At 41.8% G+C, this 18588-nt stretch overlaps 2 protein-coding genes across 4 annotated transcripts; one reads left to right on the top strand and one right to left on the bottom strand.

The window, feature by feature from the left end:
• Positions 1–778: 778 nt before the first annotated feature.
• kdm1a (lysine (K)-specific demethylase 1a) lies at positions 779–13548 on the bottom strand. 2 transcript variants are annotated; one of them, XM_069662231.1, is made up of 22 exons: positions 13498–13548; positions 12707–12743; positions 11864–12154; positions 11383–11548; positions 10954–11087; positions 10773–10851; positions 10569–10661; positions 10343–10449; positions 9972–10053; positions 9522–9616; positions 8568–8585; positions 8309–8451; positions 8113–8203; positions 6872–7006; positions 5251–5324; positions 4627–4738; positions 4327–4459; positions 4027–4214; positions 3022–3136; positions 2791–2918; positions 2136–2282; positions 779–1796 (listed from the first exon to the last, which is right to left on the bottom strand). In XM_069662231.1, exons 2-22 carry the CDS (start codon positions 12734–12736, stop codon positions 1596–1598), a joined length of 2562 nt encoding a protein of 853 aa, XP_069518332.1. In that variant the 5' UTR covers positions 12737–12743; positions 13498–13548; the 3' UTR covers positions 779–1595. The 2 variants fall into 2 exon arrangements, with proteins under 2 accessions (XP_069518332.1, XP_069518333.1); XM_069662232.1 differs by lacking the exon at positions 12707–12743.
• A 135-nt stretch (positions 13549–13683) lies between these two features.
• tmem30b (transmembrane protein 30B) lies at positions 13684–18403 on the top strand. 2 transcript variants are annotated; one of them, XM_069662435.1, is made up of 8 exons: positions 13684–13735; positions 14436–14635; positions 14920–15027; positions 15145–15252; positions 15480–15567; positions 15653–15790; positions 16025–16231; positions 17273–18403. In XM_069662435.1, exons 2-8 carry the CDS (start codon positions 14447–14449, stop codon positions 17449–17451), a joined length of 1017 nt encoding a protein of 338 aa, XP_069518536.1. In that variant the 5' UTR covers positions 13684–13735; positions 14436–14446; the 3' UTR covers positions 17452–18403. The 2 variants fall into 2 exon arrangements, with proteins under 2 accessions (XP_069518536.1, XP_069518535.1); XM_069662434.1 differs by lacking the exon at positions 13684–13735 and adding an exon at positions 13750–13985.
• Positions 18404–18588: the final 185 nt, after the last annotated feature.

Raw genomic sequence — 18588 nt, 5'->3', positions numbered from 1 at the left:
TTATATAATTTCTAGATTGTTGTCGTGGATGATGTCCAAAACACACATAACAGCATGTGTGGGAGGTGTTTGTACCTGTATGAGTGTACATTCCACCCCACACCTACGGATCACGAGATGTGCTCAGACACGCTGTGGTCTCATCCAAAGGACTTTTATTACTCCCCATCACACTCTTTATGCCTCCGCCTCTCCAGCAAGTAATCAGTTGATGTGGGCTTAAAGCTATTATGAATAATAACCTCGCCAGTCAACAGTCACACACTGCTCCGAGCCTATGGTTTACCAGGGAGGTGAAAATACCCGAGTGCTGCCGTCCAAAACCCCAGCTCAAATTACGGTTGTTACATCAAACATCTCCTTTGGTCACGATAATAATAACCGCATCTCTGGGGGGAAAACAAGGCCCGTGACGCTCGAGCGTGCATGGAAACAGAGGGGCACAGAGCCCTGAAATACAACTCCGCAGAAAGGCTCATAGCTCATGGTTGACCATTTTAATCTCCCCCCCTCATTCATCAGATCCCCCACTATGTGGAGCTGCTGCCAGGGACCCTCATCTCGCCCTCACACACACACACAGTAACACAGACTCTGGGAGGCAGCCAAAACGTGCAATAAAGGAGGGTCATTGGAGGGTCACGGTATAAGCAGACATGTTGGTTTTGCATGTACAAGGACAAAAACAACACATCTTCAGGGGATAGTAGGACAATACATACTTTGCTCTCTGTAACTTCTTTTGTAACTTTAAAGAAGAAACACACTGATTCAAAGGTGTAATTTCTCTCTTCTTTTAATAACAAAACAATTGACAATATAAAAAAGTATGTGATGACAACCATAATAAAATACTTAAAACTGCTATTGCAACAAAAACATTCACAATTCTTTCAACATATGTCTTTTTTTTTTTTTTAAACCTTTAATACAAACTATGTTCACTACACTCTGCAACCTAAAGGATAGACAGAAAGCTCAGGAGGCAAACGGCAACAGTACATAGCAATGTTTTACGCCTTAAGACAAACAAGACAAGGCCTCAAGAACGACACCGGAGGGAAATGTCTTTTGCTTTGATAAGCAGAACAGTGTTAGTGGATGAACGTTGTGGAACTATGTCATTTGCCTTATATGATATCTGCTAGGAGGTTGTGTACATTAAGTATTTAGATAGGGGCACATAAATAGATGTCTGGTTTTGCAAACATGCTCTACATGGATTTCAAGACAATGAATCACTCCTAGTACCAAATGTAATGCCATTCATCTGCTCTTAAGACTGTGAATCACATATTTATAAAGTCTTAGATGAGTCAGTACATTAAAGGATTTATTCATCGTTTATAGCAGAGCCCAGTCTTTGTAGTAGGTTTCATCAGCCACTAACATTCCAAAATAAAAGTCTGAGTAGCTCAATTAAGGAATGTCAGCTCCACACAATACTCAAAGTGTGTTACTTAAGTAAGGGCAACGATGCAAAGTTATGTGTTGGACTTTTTTCACATTTAGAAATATCAACAGTTTTTGGGTAAACTTCTCAAAAAATGTTGGTTTGACAGTCCAGAGTTGGCAGGAACTGAGAGAGGCATCTTTCACACGCTTGGTGTCGGCTGAGCTTGCGGAGGGTTGCTGGCGGCTGTGGGAGTGGCCTGTCGGGGGAGCGTGTACATGGCACCCAGGAACTGATCCGCGATGCGTCCGGCCTCGCGGAGCCCGCTGAGCAGGGCGCCGTGGACTGTAGCCGGGTAATTCCTGATGGTGTGCTCCCCGGAGAAGAAGAGACGAGGGACGGGCTGAGAGGAAAACAGAGAAACCACATTTAGATCGATGTTGAGTTGTTCCGACATAGTAAGGAAATAAAAGAGAAGGAGGGATTGGTGAAAGGAAAAAGTGTGGTAGTAAACCGCCAAAACTCATCAGTCAGCGCAAGTAAGTATGACTTGTTCACATCAGTCAGCATGCCGACATCAAAACAGCCAAAAAAACATCTGTGTAGGGAATGAAGTGCTCCGCTTTGGTTTGGTTAAATATTGTGGTCAGGCTGGCATGCCCTCTCTCCCTCGCTTTCTCACACACATACAAACACAATCCAAACACTAGGGATGTTTTTTAAAGTGTGTGTGTGTGTTTACCTGTGAAGCTCCTGGAATAGCAGGTCCAGGCGTGATGGGTTGTGCCATCAGGTCGTAGTCGTTCCCCGAGGAACCTGCCGCGACGTACGAGTAGGATCCACGCGCCCAGGGGTCGGCTCGCCAACGTGTGACCACAGTTTCCTTTGGCTGCCATGACAACAAACAACAACACATACTTTTAGGAGTTTCCGTGATGATATTTGAGGAACCTGTAAACAGCTGGATGGCAAACAGTTCCACGCACTGGCCTCCATGCATGTGATTTTATCCCATTTGAAACCAAAAGCAAATGATTTATAATGACGGGTGGTTTGGACACGACTCGGGTTGCGAGTGCCTTTCACATGTGCTCGCTGTGTAAAGTCGTGCTGGTTATGGGGGTCAATTCAAGAACGAATTTGACATTCCACATAAAGTAGTGGAAAAACCAGAGCAGACGCTAATGATGGAGCTTTAAACGCATAAGCCACCAGTACTTTTCTGTAAACAACAAACATAATGAAGTTGTGTTTGGACGAAACTGCCAGCCCTTTAAAATATGTAAGCATCATGTTCGAGAGGAATAAATATTTGGTATGCGGACTGGGGTTTAAGTTAAAGAAGTAATCAAAGTGAAAGGCTCATGCAGAGAAAGACAGACAAACAAACGTCATACCTGTGGCACAGCGCTGCTTCCAAATATCCCTTTAAGAATGGCCAGGCAGCGTCCGACAATCACATCGTCGCTGATGTTCTCCATGATGCCAGCGGCCTCGCCGGCCATCAGAGCGAGTAAGATCGGAGCTAAAAGGAGAAAAGGGCATAATTGATGACACAGATTTTTCTCACTTTCTGCATAAAATCATCGACAACAACAGTGTGAAACTAAAAGGGGTTCTCTTTTTACCTTTGTAAAGGTTCCAGAAAAGGAAGAGTTCGCCCCGACTCGCTGTGGTGGAGCCGACATGACCAAACAGGTTGACACTGGGATCCCAGAACACACGGTCGAAACACAACACCACCTTCAGACAGGGAGGAACACACACACACACACACACACACAGAAAGAAAAACAATCAGTCACATAGCTTATGTTAATCAAATTGCCTGTGAAGTTCAGCATCAGCACATTCACTCAGAGTTATAAATGTGTGTTATGACTGTGTGGATGGCAGAGCGCCCTCTGCTGGACGCACAGCATCAGTAGCACATTGCATAATAATGCAGTCCTCTCCTCTGTGCTGCAGTAGAATTAGAAGATAAAGTACTCGGCTGCAGATGATGCTCGGCAACACAGAGAGGCTGCGAGAGCTGGTGGGTCAGGAGTGACGCAGGATGAGCACTCTGATCGGATTACAAACATACTGGCAATGAGCATCTTTCATTCGCACGCTAACAGGCGGTGTCTGCCTCTCCCCTCCCATACTTAGCAGACACATTGCTTGTGCCACACATCCTATATCTGAGGATCTAAGGAAGGTGCAGTGTTCATGCTGGATGATTTATGGACCTGCAGGAACAAAACCAAATCCTGAAAACTCGTTTTTTTTTGGCCCTCTACTGCTGAAGGTCAAATTCCTGGTATAAGGACACTGCAGCAGGAGGTCTCCCTAAAGAACTCACTGCTGCTGGAAACACAATACATGATTTAAGACCTCTGGTTTAAACATGACGGCTCATTTTCAGAGAGTGGAGTTTGTCTGTACAAAATGTGGCGTATGACAATTAGCAGATATTTTCTGGCCTCATATTTAAATGTGAGAGGATTTGGGCACAGTGTGACAATCAAATACAGACAAGTTTTACAACTAAAATGGGCAAAAATCACAATGACATTCTGTATGTTTGAAGCCTGGTTAAGAATGACAGGATAAAAGGAAGGAAGCAACATGTGCTTATTCAGAAGTACAACCTTGTTGAGGTTGCCAAAGCCCATCCTCTGTATGGCAGATGTCTTCCACTCAGGCAGCGGGGGAACAAACTGCACAGCGGGGGGCTGCTGCTTCAACACGCCGAGAGGCAGGGTGCACAGCACGGCATCGCACTTGTATATGAAGGTCTGTGTTGTGGAGCGAGTGTTGACTGCTATCACTTCACAGCCTGGAAAATGAACAGATGAATGATGAATTAGTTCTTCGCCAATCCAGACAAACATCAGTTAAGAGATCATTAGAGGAGTTTGTGACCTCCCAGCAGGGTCTTGTGCACCTACCTGAAGCAGTGTATCGAACCTGCCGCACCGCTGTGTTCAGTTTGATGTCCAAGCCTTCAGCCAGAGCCACAGGAACACAAGAGTACCCGTTTCTGACTGTCAGGTGGCTCCCGGTGAACTCAAAGTCATCATCCTGTGGACAAATTAATACAGTGTAATCCCAGCAGCACTATGAATTTCCTAAGGCAGAAGTAGTTCACAGTTAAAGCAATAATCCATTACACATATGGGACTGTAAGAGGCCTGAGGGTCATTAGAATGAAAGACCAATGTCAGTTTACAATGTGTGCATGTGTATACCTGATCCCAGTGCTTGAGAGAAAGGGTGGAGAGGGGCGTAGCGTTGGCGAACTCCAAGTTGGCAAAGTGCCAGTCGAGGATCTGCCGATCCCTGGATGACAGGTAAACATCACTGTGGGAAAGAAGGGAAGGAAACATACGTGTTGATGTATACTGACAGCTATTTAAACATCACAGAGACGTGTTTACTCATGCACAAACTGGAGAAGCTCAAGTCATACTGGTGCAAACGAATCAATACATATTTGAACACAATTACATAAACTGAAAACAAAAGAAATAGGCAAAGTGCCAAAGGACCAACAAAAGGTAAACATGTGTCTCTAAGGGCTGCAGGGCTCCAATGAGCTCCAACGTTATTTACATAACCTTTAACAACTGCCTACATTAAGGACGCACTTGACCGAGATAGTTCCTGATCAGGAGCTAGAGCTAGGAGCTAGTATGGTGCAACTTGACTAATGTAAGGTACTTATTTACAGTGGAGGTATATTGTTTGATAGAGACAAAGTTATATCTTGCAACCACACCCTCATCCCTCTCTGACTGTGAGTTGTCATCAGAGGATGTGATAACAAGTAGCTGTTGAGTAGATTATGATGAACAGTCACAATGATTGGCTACCTCGGTGGATTGGCCTCCAGCTCCTGCAGCTTCTCCTCCAGCTTGACCTGCATCTCCACCAGCTCGTCATACTCCTACACAGGACAAGGCAGACAGCAAGGAGATGTGAACACACATTTTAATTTCATCCATATTATATCACTTAAAGAGCCCGTTTGCCGATTTTCAACCTCAGTCCTATCATGCTATTATGGGGAGCTAATGCCATTATGGCAGGGAAAAAAATGCATGTGCCTTTGGAGGACGCTTTGGGAGGGGCGCAATGCATGCTGGGTGTTGTAGGAATGTAGAATGGGCAAAACAACGAGCTGTTCAACTTTCTCCACAGCTATGGTGCCAATTTCAAATATATATATATATTCTATCGATTACAGAGCACACCAGCTTTGATGTTGTAATGTTGTATGCTAAATTGTGAAATGGGTGTCTGACTTTAGGAGCTGGTGTCTCTGACTTGTTAAACGTGTGTTGCGTGTGTGTTCAAGGTACACACCCAGAGGGTTTCAGGTCATGTGGAAAGGACAAGCAGTCTTGACAGAAAGGGCTGACTCAACCTGTTCACTTCACATCACTTCACCACAATAGAACCAACAACGACAGCAGCGAAGAGTCTGGTAATACCACCTACCACGTCAGGCCCCAGGACACAGCTACACTGAGTCAAGTCTACAACATTATACATCCTAATTACGCCCTGAAGAGAGCAAGCTGACATGGGAAAATACTAAAAATGGTACTGGAAAGTATCCCAGCAAAAAAAACCTGAAGCAGCCATCCCTTTTCTGGGCCTTAAAGCTTGTTTCATGGTGTAGTCATGCACGCCATGAGCGCACACACACACGCTGTTTAAATTCTCATTCTGTCTCGCTGAATGTGTGTGTACATCCGCAGACATAAAGACAATCAGAGCGTGATTCAAAGCCTTGAAGTGGTTTCTCAGTAAGCGGATGGGTAGCAGACGAATCCAGTTCAGACACCAGCTGTGTTTAAACCAACTAAACCCCCCCTTCTAAAATACACACATCGCAGCCGTGGAGGTGATTTATCTGCACCAAGAATAAAACAGCAGCACTCACTCTAATAATACACCCCATCGTCGCATTAAACCACTTAAACACAGCCTGTCTGTCTGGTTTACTTGGATCGCACACCGTTAAATTCTGAGGAATCCAGCCTGACCTAGTAGTCCATAGTACATCCATTTTTTAGGATAGTAATTTAGTTACAAATTATTTCATCTTTTCTTGTCATCCTCCCTTAGAAAAAAACATAGTCACAACCCACTGAGCTGCAGGTACACCTAATGATCACCCCAGGAAATCTAATATTGCTTCAAAGCAGTTTACACTACAGCAACTGAAAACACATAACAAGCACCAGAAACACGGTTGGAAATAGTTAGCATTTAAACTAAACTGCTTTGATTAAATTATGTTAAGTCCTGCAGCCTGATTTCTGCACAACTAAAAAAGATCAGAGTAATGTAATGAAAGTGTCAGACAGGACACAATCATTCTAGATAACTGCCAACAGCCTGTAAATATCTGAAGGAAGTCTAAGGAGATGTTAGTGTGCTATTCTGAGTATCTTCTATGTCACAGCTTTTTGGGTTTGAGCTCACCTTGCAGAGTGCGGTGAGGTCCCGGTGCTTGCTCTTCACCAGGAACTCAGCTGTGATGTCTCTGGGTGGTTTGACTTCACTGGCCTCTTTATACTGCTGATGGAGCTCCTTGACTCGTTCCTTCGTGGTCACCATCTATAAACGGTAAAAAGAAAAAGAAAAAGAAGAAGAGATGAGGAAAAGAGTGGGGGATATTGCTCAGTGTGGTCATTATGATCGAAAAAATGATGTTCAAATTCATCCCTCTAATGGCTCATTCAAGGTGTACTCGCTCTTCACTCTCTTAGTTTAAAAAATTGACACGCAAATTGATAGATGTTTCCCAAATTTGAGAGGGATTTTTTCTACTGTAATTAAAGAGTATAATTTTTCCGTTCACTTGTTCCTACAAACATGGCAAAATAAAAGCTTCTTCAGCACTTTCCAAGGCATCCCTTTAAGAAGTCTTAATAAGTAATACTATAAAGGGGGGTATTATGCTAATTTCAAGCTTCAAAATTTCACTCTGATTTAACTCACACTGGTGCTCTGTGCAGGCCCTCATACAGCCTCAGCCTGAAACGACTCAGTCAGCTCTGTCGCTTTAAAAAAACCCGCCCCTACAAGCCTGCTCTCTTCTGATTGGCCAGATCTCCGAAGCCTGCTGAGGCTGCACACTTTAGCCTTTTTTTTTACTGCAGTTCCGCCTCAGCGCTGTAACGAAGCCCTGTCCTCATGCCACCTTTGTCATTTTACATTGGACCAAGCAACGGCGGTGTAAAGCCGACCCAGTGTGTGTTTTTAAATAGCGTTCTGGTGTTGCGGAAGCAAAACGTGCACGATGTGTGCACGGGGGAGTGGGGCGGAACGACTATATCCCACCATTCTGCCCCTGTGCGTTTTACATGGAAGATGCAATGTAACCGCGGCGTAATAATCCCGCCTTGAACTGGCAGTGTAAAAGGGACTTCTGTGACGTCAGAAAGTGCAGCGTGTATAAATAACTGTGTGAAACCTGGCGTTCACAGCAGCCTGCAGACTGAGCTGAAGCCGGGGGTTACTCCAACATACTTTTACCAACAGGTTTGAAACTTCACCCACGTTTAGTCTGGACATCTAACATTATAACATTTTATGTGTGTCTTAAAGATGTGAAAAAGCAAAATACCCCCTCTTTTATGAAATGTTTAATTTTGAGGGATAGTAAAAAGGACTGTTACAAGTCATGTGTGGTGTTATAAAACTGCTGATCTTGCGCTCACCTTGTTGAGGAGATCCCTGAGATCCTCCTGAGTCTTCACAATCTTCTTCCAGTGTTCTATCTGCTCGTCTTTGACATGCTTCTCCTGCAGTCTACACACACAAACCCAAGATTAGGATTAGAGAGTTTGTTTGTATCTGTACACACATGTGCAGGATATTTCTGTAACCATCTCCTGTAGTGTGCATCATACTCACTGAATGACCACCTCCAGGGCCTGTCCCAGAGACACAGGTTTGTTGTTGAGGAAGTTAAAGTCCAGCTGGTGGCTGAGGTAGGAGGTGGCCTCCAGCAATCTGTTGAACTCTTGCTCTACCATCTCGTCCTTTTCTTTGGGCACCTGGACACACACGGCACAAGCACAGAACAAGGACAATAAGACACAATGTTTCTTGCTGGGGAATGTAGTTATGATATTTATTATCCAACATAAGCAGAAGAATAAATGATACATACACTGGTGCACCGTTCTCCCTTTAGAGGTCCACCAAAAGATGAAAACGGAGAGCATTGAAAAGACAAGACAGGACGGGGGAGAGAGACAGAAAACATATTAAGTAATCACAACTTTAACCTCAAACAGGTTTGAACTAAAGTAAACCATGTACATCTAATTTGCCTTTTCCTGCAGCATAGGAAACCATTTACACATGATGCGGATGCTTCAGGAGCCCTGCTGGCTGGTCTCTAATTCAGTGGAAGTGCCCTGAACGTGAACCTAAACATCCTACTACTGTTGCTGCCACTTGAGTGACTGAACAAAAAGGAGAGGGGGAAAAACACTGTTTATTTCAAATTTCAATTACATTACGGTTTTATCCGTTTTCTTTTCTGGTCCGTTCTAAGAGGAACTGGAGCTGTTGTTGATGACACGCAAGGGCAAGCAGTTAAATGAATCCACCATTCATTGTGTTTTTGTGGCTCATGGAAAGCCAGATTACCGCCTCAGGACAACAACAGGCTTTAAGAATAGCTATAAACCCAGACACAGAGCACTTCTACGCCAGCAGAGAACTCTCGTGCATCCATAAACGTGTTCTATTACAGGAAGGAAACAACACAAGGTCCAGGTTTTCTAAAAATGTATTTTAGATAGACTTAAATAATGCGGCTGTAGCTGCACTGCTGTGACTGATGAGTTTTCTTGAGGTTAGCTGTTTGTACTTGAATCTAATGCAAAGCTTAAAACATCAGTCCTCTTGCCATCTACCAAGCTGTGAAGTAATATCTTTGCTTTACGCAGAAACCTGAACAATCAATTGACAGAAAGTTTAACATTTTAACAAAGACATATTGAGTCACTCATAGGGTAACCCTGCATTCAGTTATTTATTATAGGAACACTAAAACAAGCTTGGCAATTGCAGGACGATATGCTGATGCTGATTAAGAGTTTGTTATCATACTCACAGCCTGTCCATTGGCTTCATACAGTGGACACTTCTGCTTGATCTTAGCCAGCTCCATGTTAACCTGCTTACTGATCACTGCCATGGGATTCCCTCCTGAAAAAGAACACACACACACACAAACAATTGACTACGGCAGCATAAGCATGGACAACAACACCCTCTACATGTGATTTCAGGAACTGCAGACAACGTGTCCCTTTTTGGGGAGAAAACTATAATCCAGGTTTGTTTAAAGCATCAGCCTCAAATCATGTGTTAATGACAATTAAGTGCAGGCTAATTAAGAAGTAATATTCAGGTGGCACTGAAACCAGTTGATGTGCTTAAGTGTGGAATGAAATTTATTTGCATCCTGAGAGTACATTATTAGACACTTGAGGTTAAAAGGTTATTAAAAGTAAATGTCGGTACCGACTTCAGAATTCACAAAAATGGGTCTCTTGCTTACCCAGCCCTGTCACCACCATGGCCCCCAGGTCAGCAACATAGTTGCCCTTCCTAAATGTGGCCACTCTGCCTCCAACACGGTCCTGCGTGGAAAGATTATGTAAACTTTCTAGAGTAACACAACAACACAGTGGCAAGTAAAAACTTTTAAAGTAAAACAGCAAATTTGGAAGTTAGAATCTCTTGATTGGTTATCATCTCAACCCTAAGAAAACATATGCATAACATATTACATGATGTAATGTGGCACTAATCTCACAATGCTTTAAATAATAAAAAATCCTGACTTGATTTATAGCTTCAGTTTGTTTGTTCTTTTCACAATCACAATAAACCTGAAACAACAGATGAATAGAAACCTTGGCGACCTACCCTGGCCTCTAATACTGTAACATCCATCCCAAAGCTCTGCAGCTGCCTGGCTGCAGCAAGGCCCGACACACCTCCTCCAATGACTATAACCTTTCCGGTCTTCTTAGCTGCAACAACGAGCAAAGGGTTTATCATTGATAATGCCAGCAAACTTGGCTTGTAGGATACATCAATGGTGTCAACATTTGGTGTCGTGTTCTTAGTGCAATGAATCAAGTAAACTCACTGGGTAAAGGCTTGACCCTCTTGTAAATGCCAAAGTTAATGAGACCGTGCCTTTCTAAATAGCTGTGTATCCTGTGGACCAGTACAGCATCACCTGAAAGGAGAACAAAAGCACATCATATCTCTCAGCTCTATGGCTGCTATCACCCTGATAAAGAAGATTTATATTGAAGTATAGAAAAATAGAAGAAAAAATGTGCCCTACTGTTGTATGGAGCTTCAAGCTGCTGCGCTGTGGCTTCAAAGGTCAGCTGGATCTTAGGGTTGTCCAGCCACAGTTGGAGCTGGATGAGATTGATATGATTTTAGATGTAGTATAACAAAAAAAACAAAAACATACTCCTTGGTATTTGAACACAAAGTATTGTGTTTACAGTGGCACTTACTGTACGGTTACGGATGTAGAGGAAGACCTTCTGAGTCTGCTGGGGCCCGCTGATGATGTCGGGAAAGCAGGCTGCCTCCTGGGATGTCATACGGTCATGAGGAAGGCGGCTCTGAAAGGCAGCTCCTTCCACACCTAAAAAATAAACATACATAATAACTACTCTTATGACAGCATTTGGTTTCATTTAAGGTCAACTGTAGATCAAAAGGATGAGCAGTATTGTGCTGCGAGCTGTGTATGTATATCAATCACTGGGTAAAGGATCAGAGTGTGAAGGATTCTTGATAGTAAAGAAGGATATCTGCATTCTTGCAAAATTTAAAATATCAGGCTTTTTACCTGGTTTAAATATGACATTTCAAGTTCCTTTCCTTCATAAAAAATGAGTTTTATATCATTGCTGTGGTGATTTGAGTTTCGGACTCACCTGATGGTTCCTCTGGTTCACTGTCATTCTCCTCCTCTACTGGTGGAGCTGGAGGAGGGATGACCTGCTTCCTCTCTTTCTCCGCCTTGGCGTTCCTCTCCTCCTCAGAGTAATATTCGTCTTCCGACAGATTAGCCAGGCTTTCGTCCATCTCGCGGTACTCCACCTGCAACGGTAGGCACAATAAAAGCATCATTAAAACCAGCATTAACGACACTGATCGTCTGTTGTACTCACAAGTCACTTCAACGTGTTAAAACCTTCCTTGGAGTAAGGCGCAAATACCGTGAACTTTACACTGCAAAGACAATGAGAAATTAGTTTAAATGATGATGTATGTGTTGACACAGTGAATCAAATAAATGATCATAAAATACAGAAATTCCTGACAGATAGAAATTATTTTTCATCTCAGTTTTCCCTCATCAGCAGCTTTTCCTCCCTAAGCCTAGAGGGAGGAGACAAACCCTTAAATATTTACTTTTGCTCGCTTTCGACGACTCGTTCTGCGAACTTCTGCTGAATCTTGATCTGCCCCACCAGGGCCTCCCTGATGGGGCAAAGGGGCTCCACCTGGTTCCCCACTAGGGGATGACCTTTCCTTCTTCTTTACATCCATAGGGCCTGCAGCTGAGGCTGAGGGACCAGTCTGGGCATCAGAAACTGGGGCCCTTTCACCTCCCGCTGCTCCTGCTGAAGATGAGGAGGAGGAGGAGGAGCCAGCTTCTGACTTTTTGCTAGACAGCATCATGGAGGATGTTGGAGGCCTCTCCTAAACAAAAAAAGGAATGAAATCAAAATGAAACATTCAACAGCCCAAGATAGAATCGTTTAACTGAAATAGTTGAAACCTCAATGCACAAACCAGTGCAATTTTTTTTTTTTAATGACGAAATATTTCTTAAAGGAAACATGGAAGTGATGAAATGTGGGTAGTGCGTGCTCAAAACAAACAACCAAAAAGTTAAGTTTGTGTCCTCTGTTAAAGAACTTCCAATAAGAATATCACACTGTATAAAAATTAAACATTTTTCAGTTAGACATAAAACGTATAAAATTGCTATTTTTTTTATTAATGGTTTAAAAACAAATAATTCCTTCTACATAGATTTGCTAAAATCCCTGTTTTTAGTCACTCTGTTGTTGGGGGCAGTGAATGCACCTGCTACAAAACCACCATACATTGTCGGGCTTTGGGAGATGCTTCACCCGAAAGTGTCCCATCTCTATCAATGGATGATTTAGGTAAAACGTCAATTGTGCATGAATGTCATGATTTATGAAATGAGAGTTCCATGATTACAGTAATCTTGTCTTGTTTTACCCATTTCTCCGTGCACCTGGTAATATCCATTCAAACACTAAGAGACGAAGACAGAACCAGAAATATGATTACGAACAGGATTAACTAAGCTAAAACCGCTGGCCTTTTAAATTACATTAAACAAACATGTGAACATTATGTACTGATAATACTAAACAACGAAATAAAATGTTTCAATGTACCGTTAGCTAAAGACTATTATGATACTAAGATAAATAAAGAATACCAAACTGAGAGGCCCTGAAAAGGCTTAACGTGTATCAGCAAAAACCCTGATATTTGATTAAAGACAGCCTTAAGCCAGAAACATTTGTGTTGCCTAGACTTTTGACGCTTTGTGATTTCCATCCTGACCAAATGGACAAACGTTAGCGAGTAAGCTAACTGCAGAGCTAGCAGCAGGCTATGAACGTTAGCTTGTGTTAACTAGCGGTAGTTTTGCTCTGGACAGCGGCCTGCCTATGCAAGTATGAATATACAGGCCCCTTCAATATCATTGCAAAACAAGTTCTACCGCGAAAATAGATTTTTATCGTTTTCTAAACCTTTTTCCGTTTAAATGTATCTTGGGAAACCATGCTATGTTAGCTAACTAAGCTAACAATGAGACCTAGCTATCACCAACAGAGGCACAGTAGCAGGTGCGAGTGAAAAAGAAAGCGCCGGCTTCGATAGCTAAGGGATCTGAGTTGATAAACCGTCTGTGAAAATGTAAGTAAACTTCCCTACTAACGGAAGCATTGATTAAGGAGATATGTGTAGGCATTTAATATTGAAAATATTAATATTACCTCTCAAACCTCCGAAGATGTCAACACAAAGACGGCACAGTTGCAGGTCTCCTTTCAATGAACTCCTTTGTGATTGGTGGATCGAATATATTACGCAAATCCACTCAGTGAAACGATTGGTCAAAGCAAGTGTCAATCCAAAAAGGGGCGGAGACTTATTGCTGCGCTGCATTGGATCTACTTTTTTGAGTTTTGTCGTTCACAGTGCTTTTCAAACACATATCTGGGATATTGTCAGGTAATTTTTTAAGTTTTTAAAAACTTGGGATACAGTTGCCCTGTTTATTTTACGTTTACAGTTCATGGAGGAGGACAAAACTGATTCCAGCTCTGCAAACAAACTGACGTTAACCTGTGAGAAGAACAGGATGGGCAGGGAAGGTGGGGGTAGACAGGTATAGGTGAGCTTCTCCGTCGCACCTACTACTCAGGGAAGCATACCGATGTTTGGTTGACTCCTTTGTTTCTCCATTTTGAGGCGGCGGTGTGTAAGTAGCACCTAAAATTCTGATTAATATCGTGAATATATATGTTTGTGCCTCCCTTTAACAATATATCTCTTTACAGGATAGTCTTAATATCAGCTAAAAGTCAATCCTGTTGTCTGTGTTTGGTCTCGGCTAGTATTGCTACTGTTAAGATTTTGCGTATGATATGAAACCTTGAAGTGGATGGTGGCTGGCCTAGACTGGGTTGCAAATATAATAATGTACAGTATTTTAATTATAACCAGTGTCTACCGCGTCCGACCTTATCTCTAAATGGGAGAGACGACTTAAAGTTAAACACACGTTTAAGTCTTTAGTGTCAAAACAGGGAAAAGTGGGCTCATTCAGAAATGTATGTAGTGTTTTATATGTTTTTCTTGTTTATCATATAGTATACTTAATTAAAGACATGCTGCAAACTTGTGAGCTGAATATCAATGTATCCAACAGAACCAAATAAAATGGTGAAGGAAGAGAAGGAGTTAGCCAACCGGCCTGACAACACTGCCTACACTCAGCAGAGGCTTCCGGCATGGCAGCCCATGCTCTCTGCTGGTATCGTCATCCCGGGGTTTGTCATCATCGGCCTGGCATTCATCGGCATTGGTGTCGCTCTCTTTGTCACTTCTCAGAGCATCCAAGTGTTGGAGGTATGACTGTGACCATTGAAAATACAAATCAGTCAGGTGTCAAATGTCATCAGTGAAAAAAGAGAGAGAGGTAGAGAGTAGAAAATACAGGAAGGAAGTGAAATCAGTTTATTTAGAGAAAACAGCATGTCCAAAATAGTTCCTCTTCTACCCACTCACGAACTATACTCTTGTAGGTGATATCCTACTCTTGATTTGAAATAGGTGGGGTGTCTGTAACACTCAATGGCGGTGTTGTAGCCATCAATAATGAATGATAACCTTTGCTGTTCTTTCCTACGCAGTTAGACTACACTGGGGTTGAACAGACCTCACCCTGCTTCAAGTGCTCAGATCCAAATGTCGAGAACTGCAAGTGCAATCTGGACTTCGACCTCGACAAGCTATTTGAGGTTGTAATGGAGCCTTGCATAAACACATTCACGCCTACAAACAGCATGTTTTTAATTATGTCTAACTGCTGCTTCTGACCCATGGCTGTGTTTTTGTGATTCTCCTTTCCTCCACAGGGGCCATTGTTCTTTTATTATGGTTTGTCCAACTACTTCCAGAACCAGAGAAAGTATGGTGTGTCCAAAGATGATGACCAACTGACTGGAGACCTGGATAACTTTAAGGTGAGTTAGAATAAGTTACTTGATGGGATAAATGGTGTGCTGAATTAAGTATGAATAGGCAGTATGTGCTTTTCACCTTGGTAAACATATAGGCAACTTTTATAATTTTGTCAGTGTACATTTTTGAAGAATGAACCATACCCACAGTTTCATTAGTGGTCCCTCATAGCTTGATCTATCTGTAATACAATGATCAGAGACTATTTACCTTTTTGTCTCTCTTGCAGACTCCCAGTGAATCCTGTTTTCCCTACCGGTATGACAAAAACAAACCAATTGTACCATGTGGATCAGTAGCAAACAGCATGTTCAATGGTATGTAAGGACATTTAAAATGACCATAAGGAATGTGGAAGTTATTTTTCTCTATCTAATTCTTTTTTGTTTGCATTTTGTAAAGACACCTTCAAGCTGTTCCACATCGTCCAAGGGAAAAGGAAGGAGGTGCAATTCGATGGAAAAGGGATTGCTTGGTGGACAGACTACAATATCAAATACAGGAATCCTTCTGTCACACCTCTGAAGAACGCATTCAATGGTAGTAACTCAAGTTGAATTTAATGTAACTTGTTACTATGTTAAGTAGGATCGCATATTTATTCTGTTAATGAGGAGTTCTGAGTCTGCATCAGACAAATAGTGGGCTGCAAGGCATGCTTTTAGGTGACATTACATTTTATAATATATATATATATATATATATATATATATATATACAATAATACTATGTAGTCGATATAATGTGTGAAAATCATAATAAATGTTATTCTAGGTACTGTGAAACCCCTATTTTGGCCCAGGCCTGCTTACGAGTTGGACACCAAAGACCCTGCCAACAACGGCTTCATCAATCAAGATTTCCTGGTGTGGATGAGGAGAGCAGCCCTGCCAGATTTCAGAAAGCTGTATCGACGGATCACAGACGGTGATTACGCAAAGGGTCTGCCAGCTGGAAACTACTCCCTTGAAATTGCCTACAGTATCCTTACACTTGTTACATAGTCCAGGATGATGGTACTGTGTGTCATATTCGGTTTCCTGCATGTTTCACTGATGCATGTAGGTTGATGCTAAGACAGTAGACAAGGTACCATCAAACTTTAAACGAAAGCAAGGCAAGGATAAATCAAGAATTTGTATGAGAAAAATAACTTATTCTGATAAGGAAAATATTCACAAGTAATGTAAGTAAAGTTATTTAGATGCATCACTGTTTTATGTGTTACTTATTTAACATTGTTGTCGGGTACTCGTGCCGATTGGTTTTGTATATGGGACACAATACAACATGCACAGTTAGTCTGGATCATAAGCCTTTTAATCAAGGTGTTACACTTAAAACAATATATGTTTTCTTGAAGGAGTTTTCAGTTATTGTTTAATCCATGCAAGACGATATAAATAGCTTCAGATCTACCTAAAGGGGTCAGCCATGGAATAGTCCTCATGTTTTGTGTCAAGTTACAACAACAGCAGCTTCGGTTTAACTTGTTTTACAGGTTGGGTGCGGTTCTATTTTTTTTTTACCAGGGCAGAGTGAACACAGTGACATAGGACTTTTTTGAGATGAAGAAAAAAAACAGGCAAATGTTCGGTCATAAGTAAATAAGCTAGGCAAATAATCATTCACATGATTGATCGCCGTCTACCTGAAGCTTTTGTGGGCCTATTTAAATACCTCAGACACTTTTGCGTAAAGGTCCCTCCCTACCACTGTGTGTCTAATTTTTCATTCTTTAAGTACATGTAAACTTTTGTAGTCTTTCATGTAAGCATGTTGCAAATCAATTCATTCCTATTTACTAACACTTAGTTCATTTGTGTAATCCATCACAGTGGACACATCAGGTTCAGAATTTTGTCAGTGCTACATTTTTGATGAGCTAAGAAGCACATTGCTTTGAAAAGTCTGCACTGCAATAAGTCATAAAAATAATGCTTTATAGGTCAATATATTTGGTAAACTAATATTTAGTTATTTCCATTTTTTGCTGTATATCCTTAACATTTTGTCCCACAGACTACCCAGTGCTGAGCTTTGACGGGAGAAAGAAGGTGGTGCTCAGCAACGTGTCCTGGATGGGCGGAAAGAACGAGTTCCTGGGCATTGCCTACCTCGTGATCGGTTCATTGTGTATCTTCATGTCGCTTGTCATGCTCATCGTCTACGCTAAATTCAAGTTTCCTGAGGAAGACTGAGTTCTTTGTCATGGCCTGTGATCTGCAAGCAGTTTATCTCCCCTACAGCCATTGTTCTCTTCTTTTTTTCCATTTTAGTCAATGGGGTGGTGAAAGCGCTTTGCAGGGACTAGACAAGGAGCATTGTATAGCTGGAATCGACCAATGAACTGAAATCATGTGTGATTGGTCCCAATAAGATGTACAGAGGAGGCCTGGTTTCATTTGAGTTGCAGGTATTGACAATGATTTTCCCAAGTGGCAGCAAAATAGCATCTGGCTTTTTGGACTCTGGGATGATTTACCGTATTGGTACATATACTTGTCTGCTAGCACCTTTATGTAGTAAGGCTCCTCTGAGACTAAAATGGCATCAAAGTCAGTTGCAATTCATTACTAGTAGAACAGCTGTTTGAGGTATCTCTTGTTATCTTAAAATAGTGAACATCAAGAAAGCTCCTTTGCTCACAAGCCAAGTCCACACACATGATAGCAATGTAGGTCAATTCTGTTGTAAATACGTCTTTACTTCCTTATAGGGACCATGATAAAGGCTGTGTGCAGGCTAATAACTGGTAGACTTAAGGAGGAGCCTATGTGTGCTCTTGTTTAGTCAGTTTATGCTGTACTTTATTTTTCGATACTTGATTATGGCAGGGTGTCTCTCAAACTTTTAATACTGCATTTTTAAAAATATGTGCTATCACTGTTACAAAATGAGCCACCTCCTCATTTTAGGTCAGTAATAATATCAAAGCCATAAATGATTTGATAAGCTATTTGATGCTGGACAGAAAGTTACATTTGTCGTTGATGTTAGATTGGAAATAATGCTGTAAAATATGGGAATCATTTTCTTCAAACTCAGGGATTTGGTGTGGTGTCCTTTATTACTTTGAATAGTTTTAACTTTTGCTTTTGTTTGAGATTTTATTTCTTGATATTTATTTAATAAAACACAATCCAAACCCTAGCTTCATGTGCCTATCTGTCTTATTCAGCCATTTAGATTTCCAGGCAACCGTGTTGTGAAATTTTTACAAAATTGTATCAGTTTAAGCTTCAGAGGTTTTCAATTTCCTTCACTAAAAGCCCAATAAGCACCGTATCCAGAAGCCAACAGTATATCTTAGTGAATCATATTTTCACAGGGTCCTA

This window comes from Semicossyphus pulcher, unplaced genomic scaffold (genome assembly GCF_022749685.1).
Source record: "Semicossyphus pulcher isolate SPU_LCO1_2020_fin unplaced genomic scaffold, fSemPul1.0.p SCAF_14, whole genome shotgun sequence".
NCBI classification, from domain to species: domain Eukaryota; kingdom Metazoa; phylum Chordata; class Actinopteri; order Labriformes; family Labridae; genus Semicossyphus; species Semicossyphus pulcher.
Note: the sequence above shows the minus strand (reverse complement) of the source record. Positions and strands in the feature narration are given on the sequence as shown.

Coding starts and splice junctions, on each gene's coding strand:
- kdm1a (XM_069662231.1), bottom strand. CDS start 12,736: ATGGATATTACCAGGTGCACGGAGAAATGG. Junction 9,617..9,971: donor CATGGTGGTGACAGGGCTGG/GTAAGCAAGAGA, acceptor GTTCTTTTTCAG/GAGGGAATCCCATGGCAGTG. Junction 4,460..4,626: donor CTCTCAAGCACTGGGATCAG/GTATACACATGC, acceptor ATTTGTCCACAG/GATGATGACTTTGAGTTCAC.
- tmem30b (XM_069662435.1), top strand. CDS start 14,447: ATGGTGAAGGAAGAGAAGGAGTTAGCCAACCGGCCTGACAACACTGCC. Junction 14,636..14,919: donor AGAGCATCCAAGTGTTGGAG/GTATGACTGTGA, acceptor TTTCCTACGCAG/TTAGACTACACTGGGGTTGA. Junction 15,568..15,652: donor AGCAAACAGCATGTTCAATG/GTATGTAAGGAC, acceptor CATTTTGTAAAG/ACACCTTCAAGCTGTTCCAC.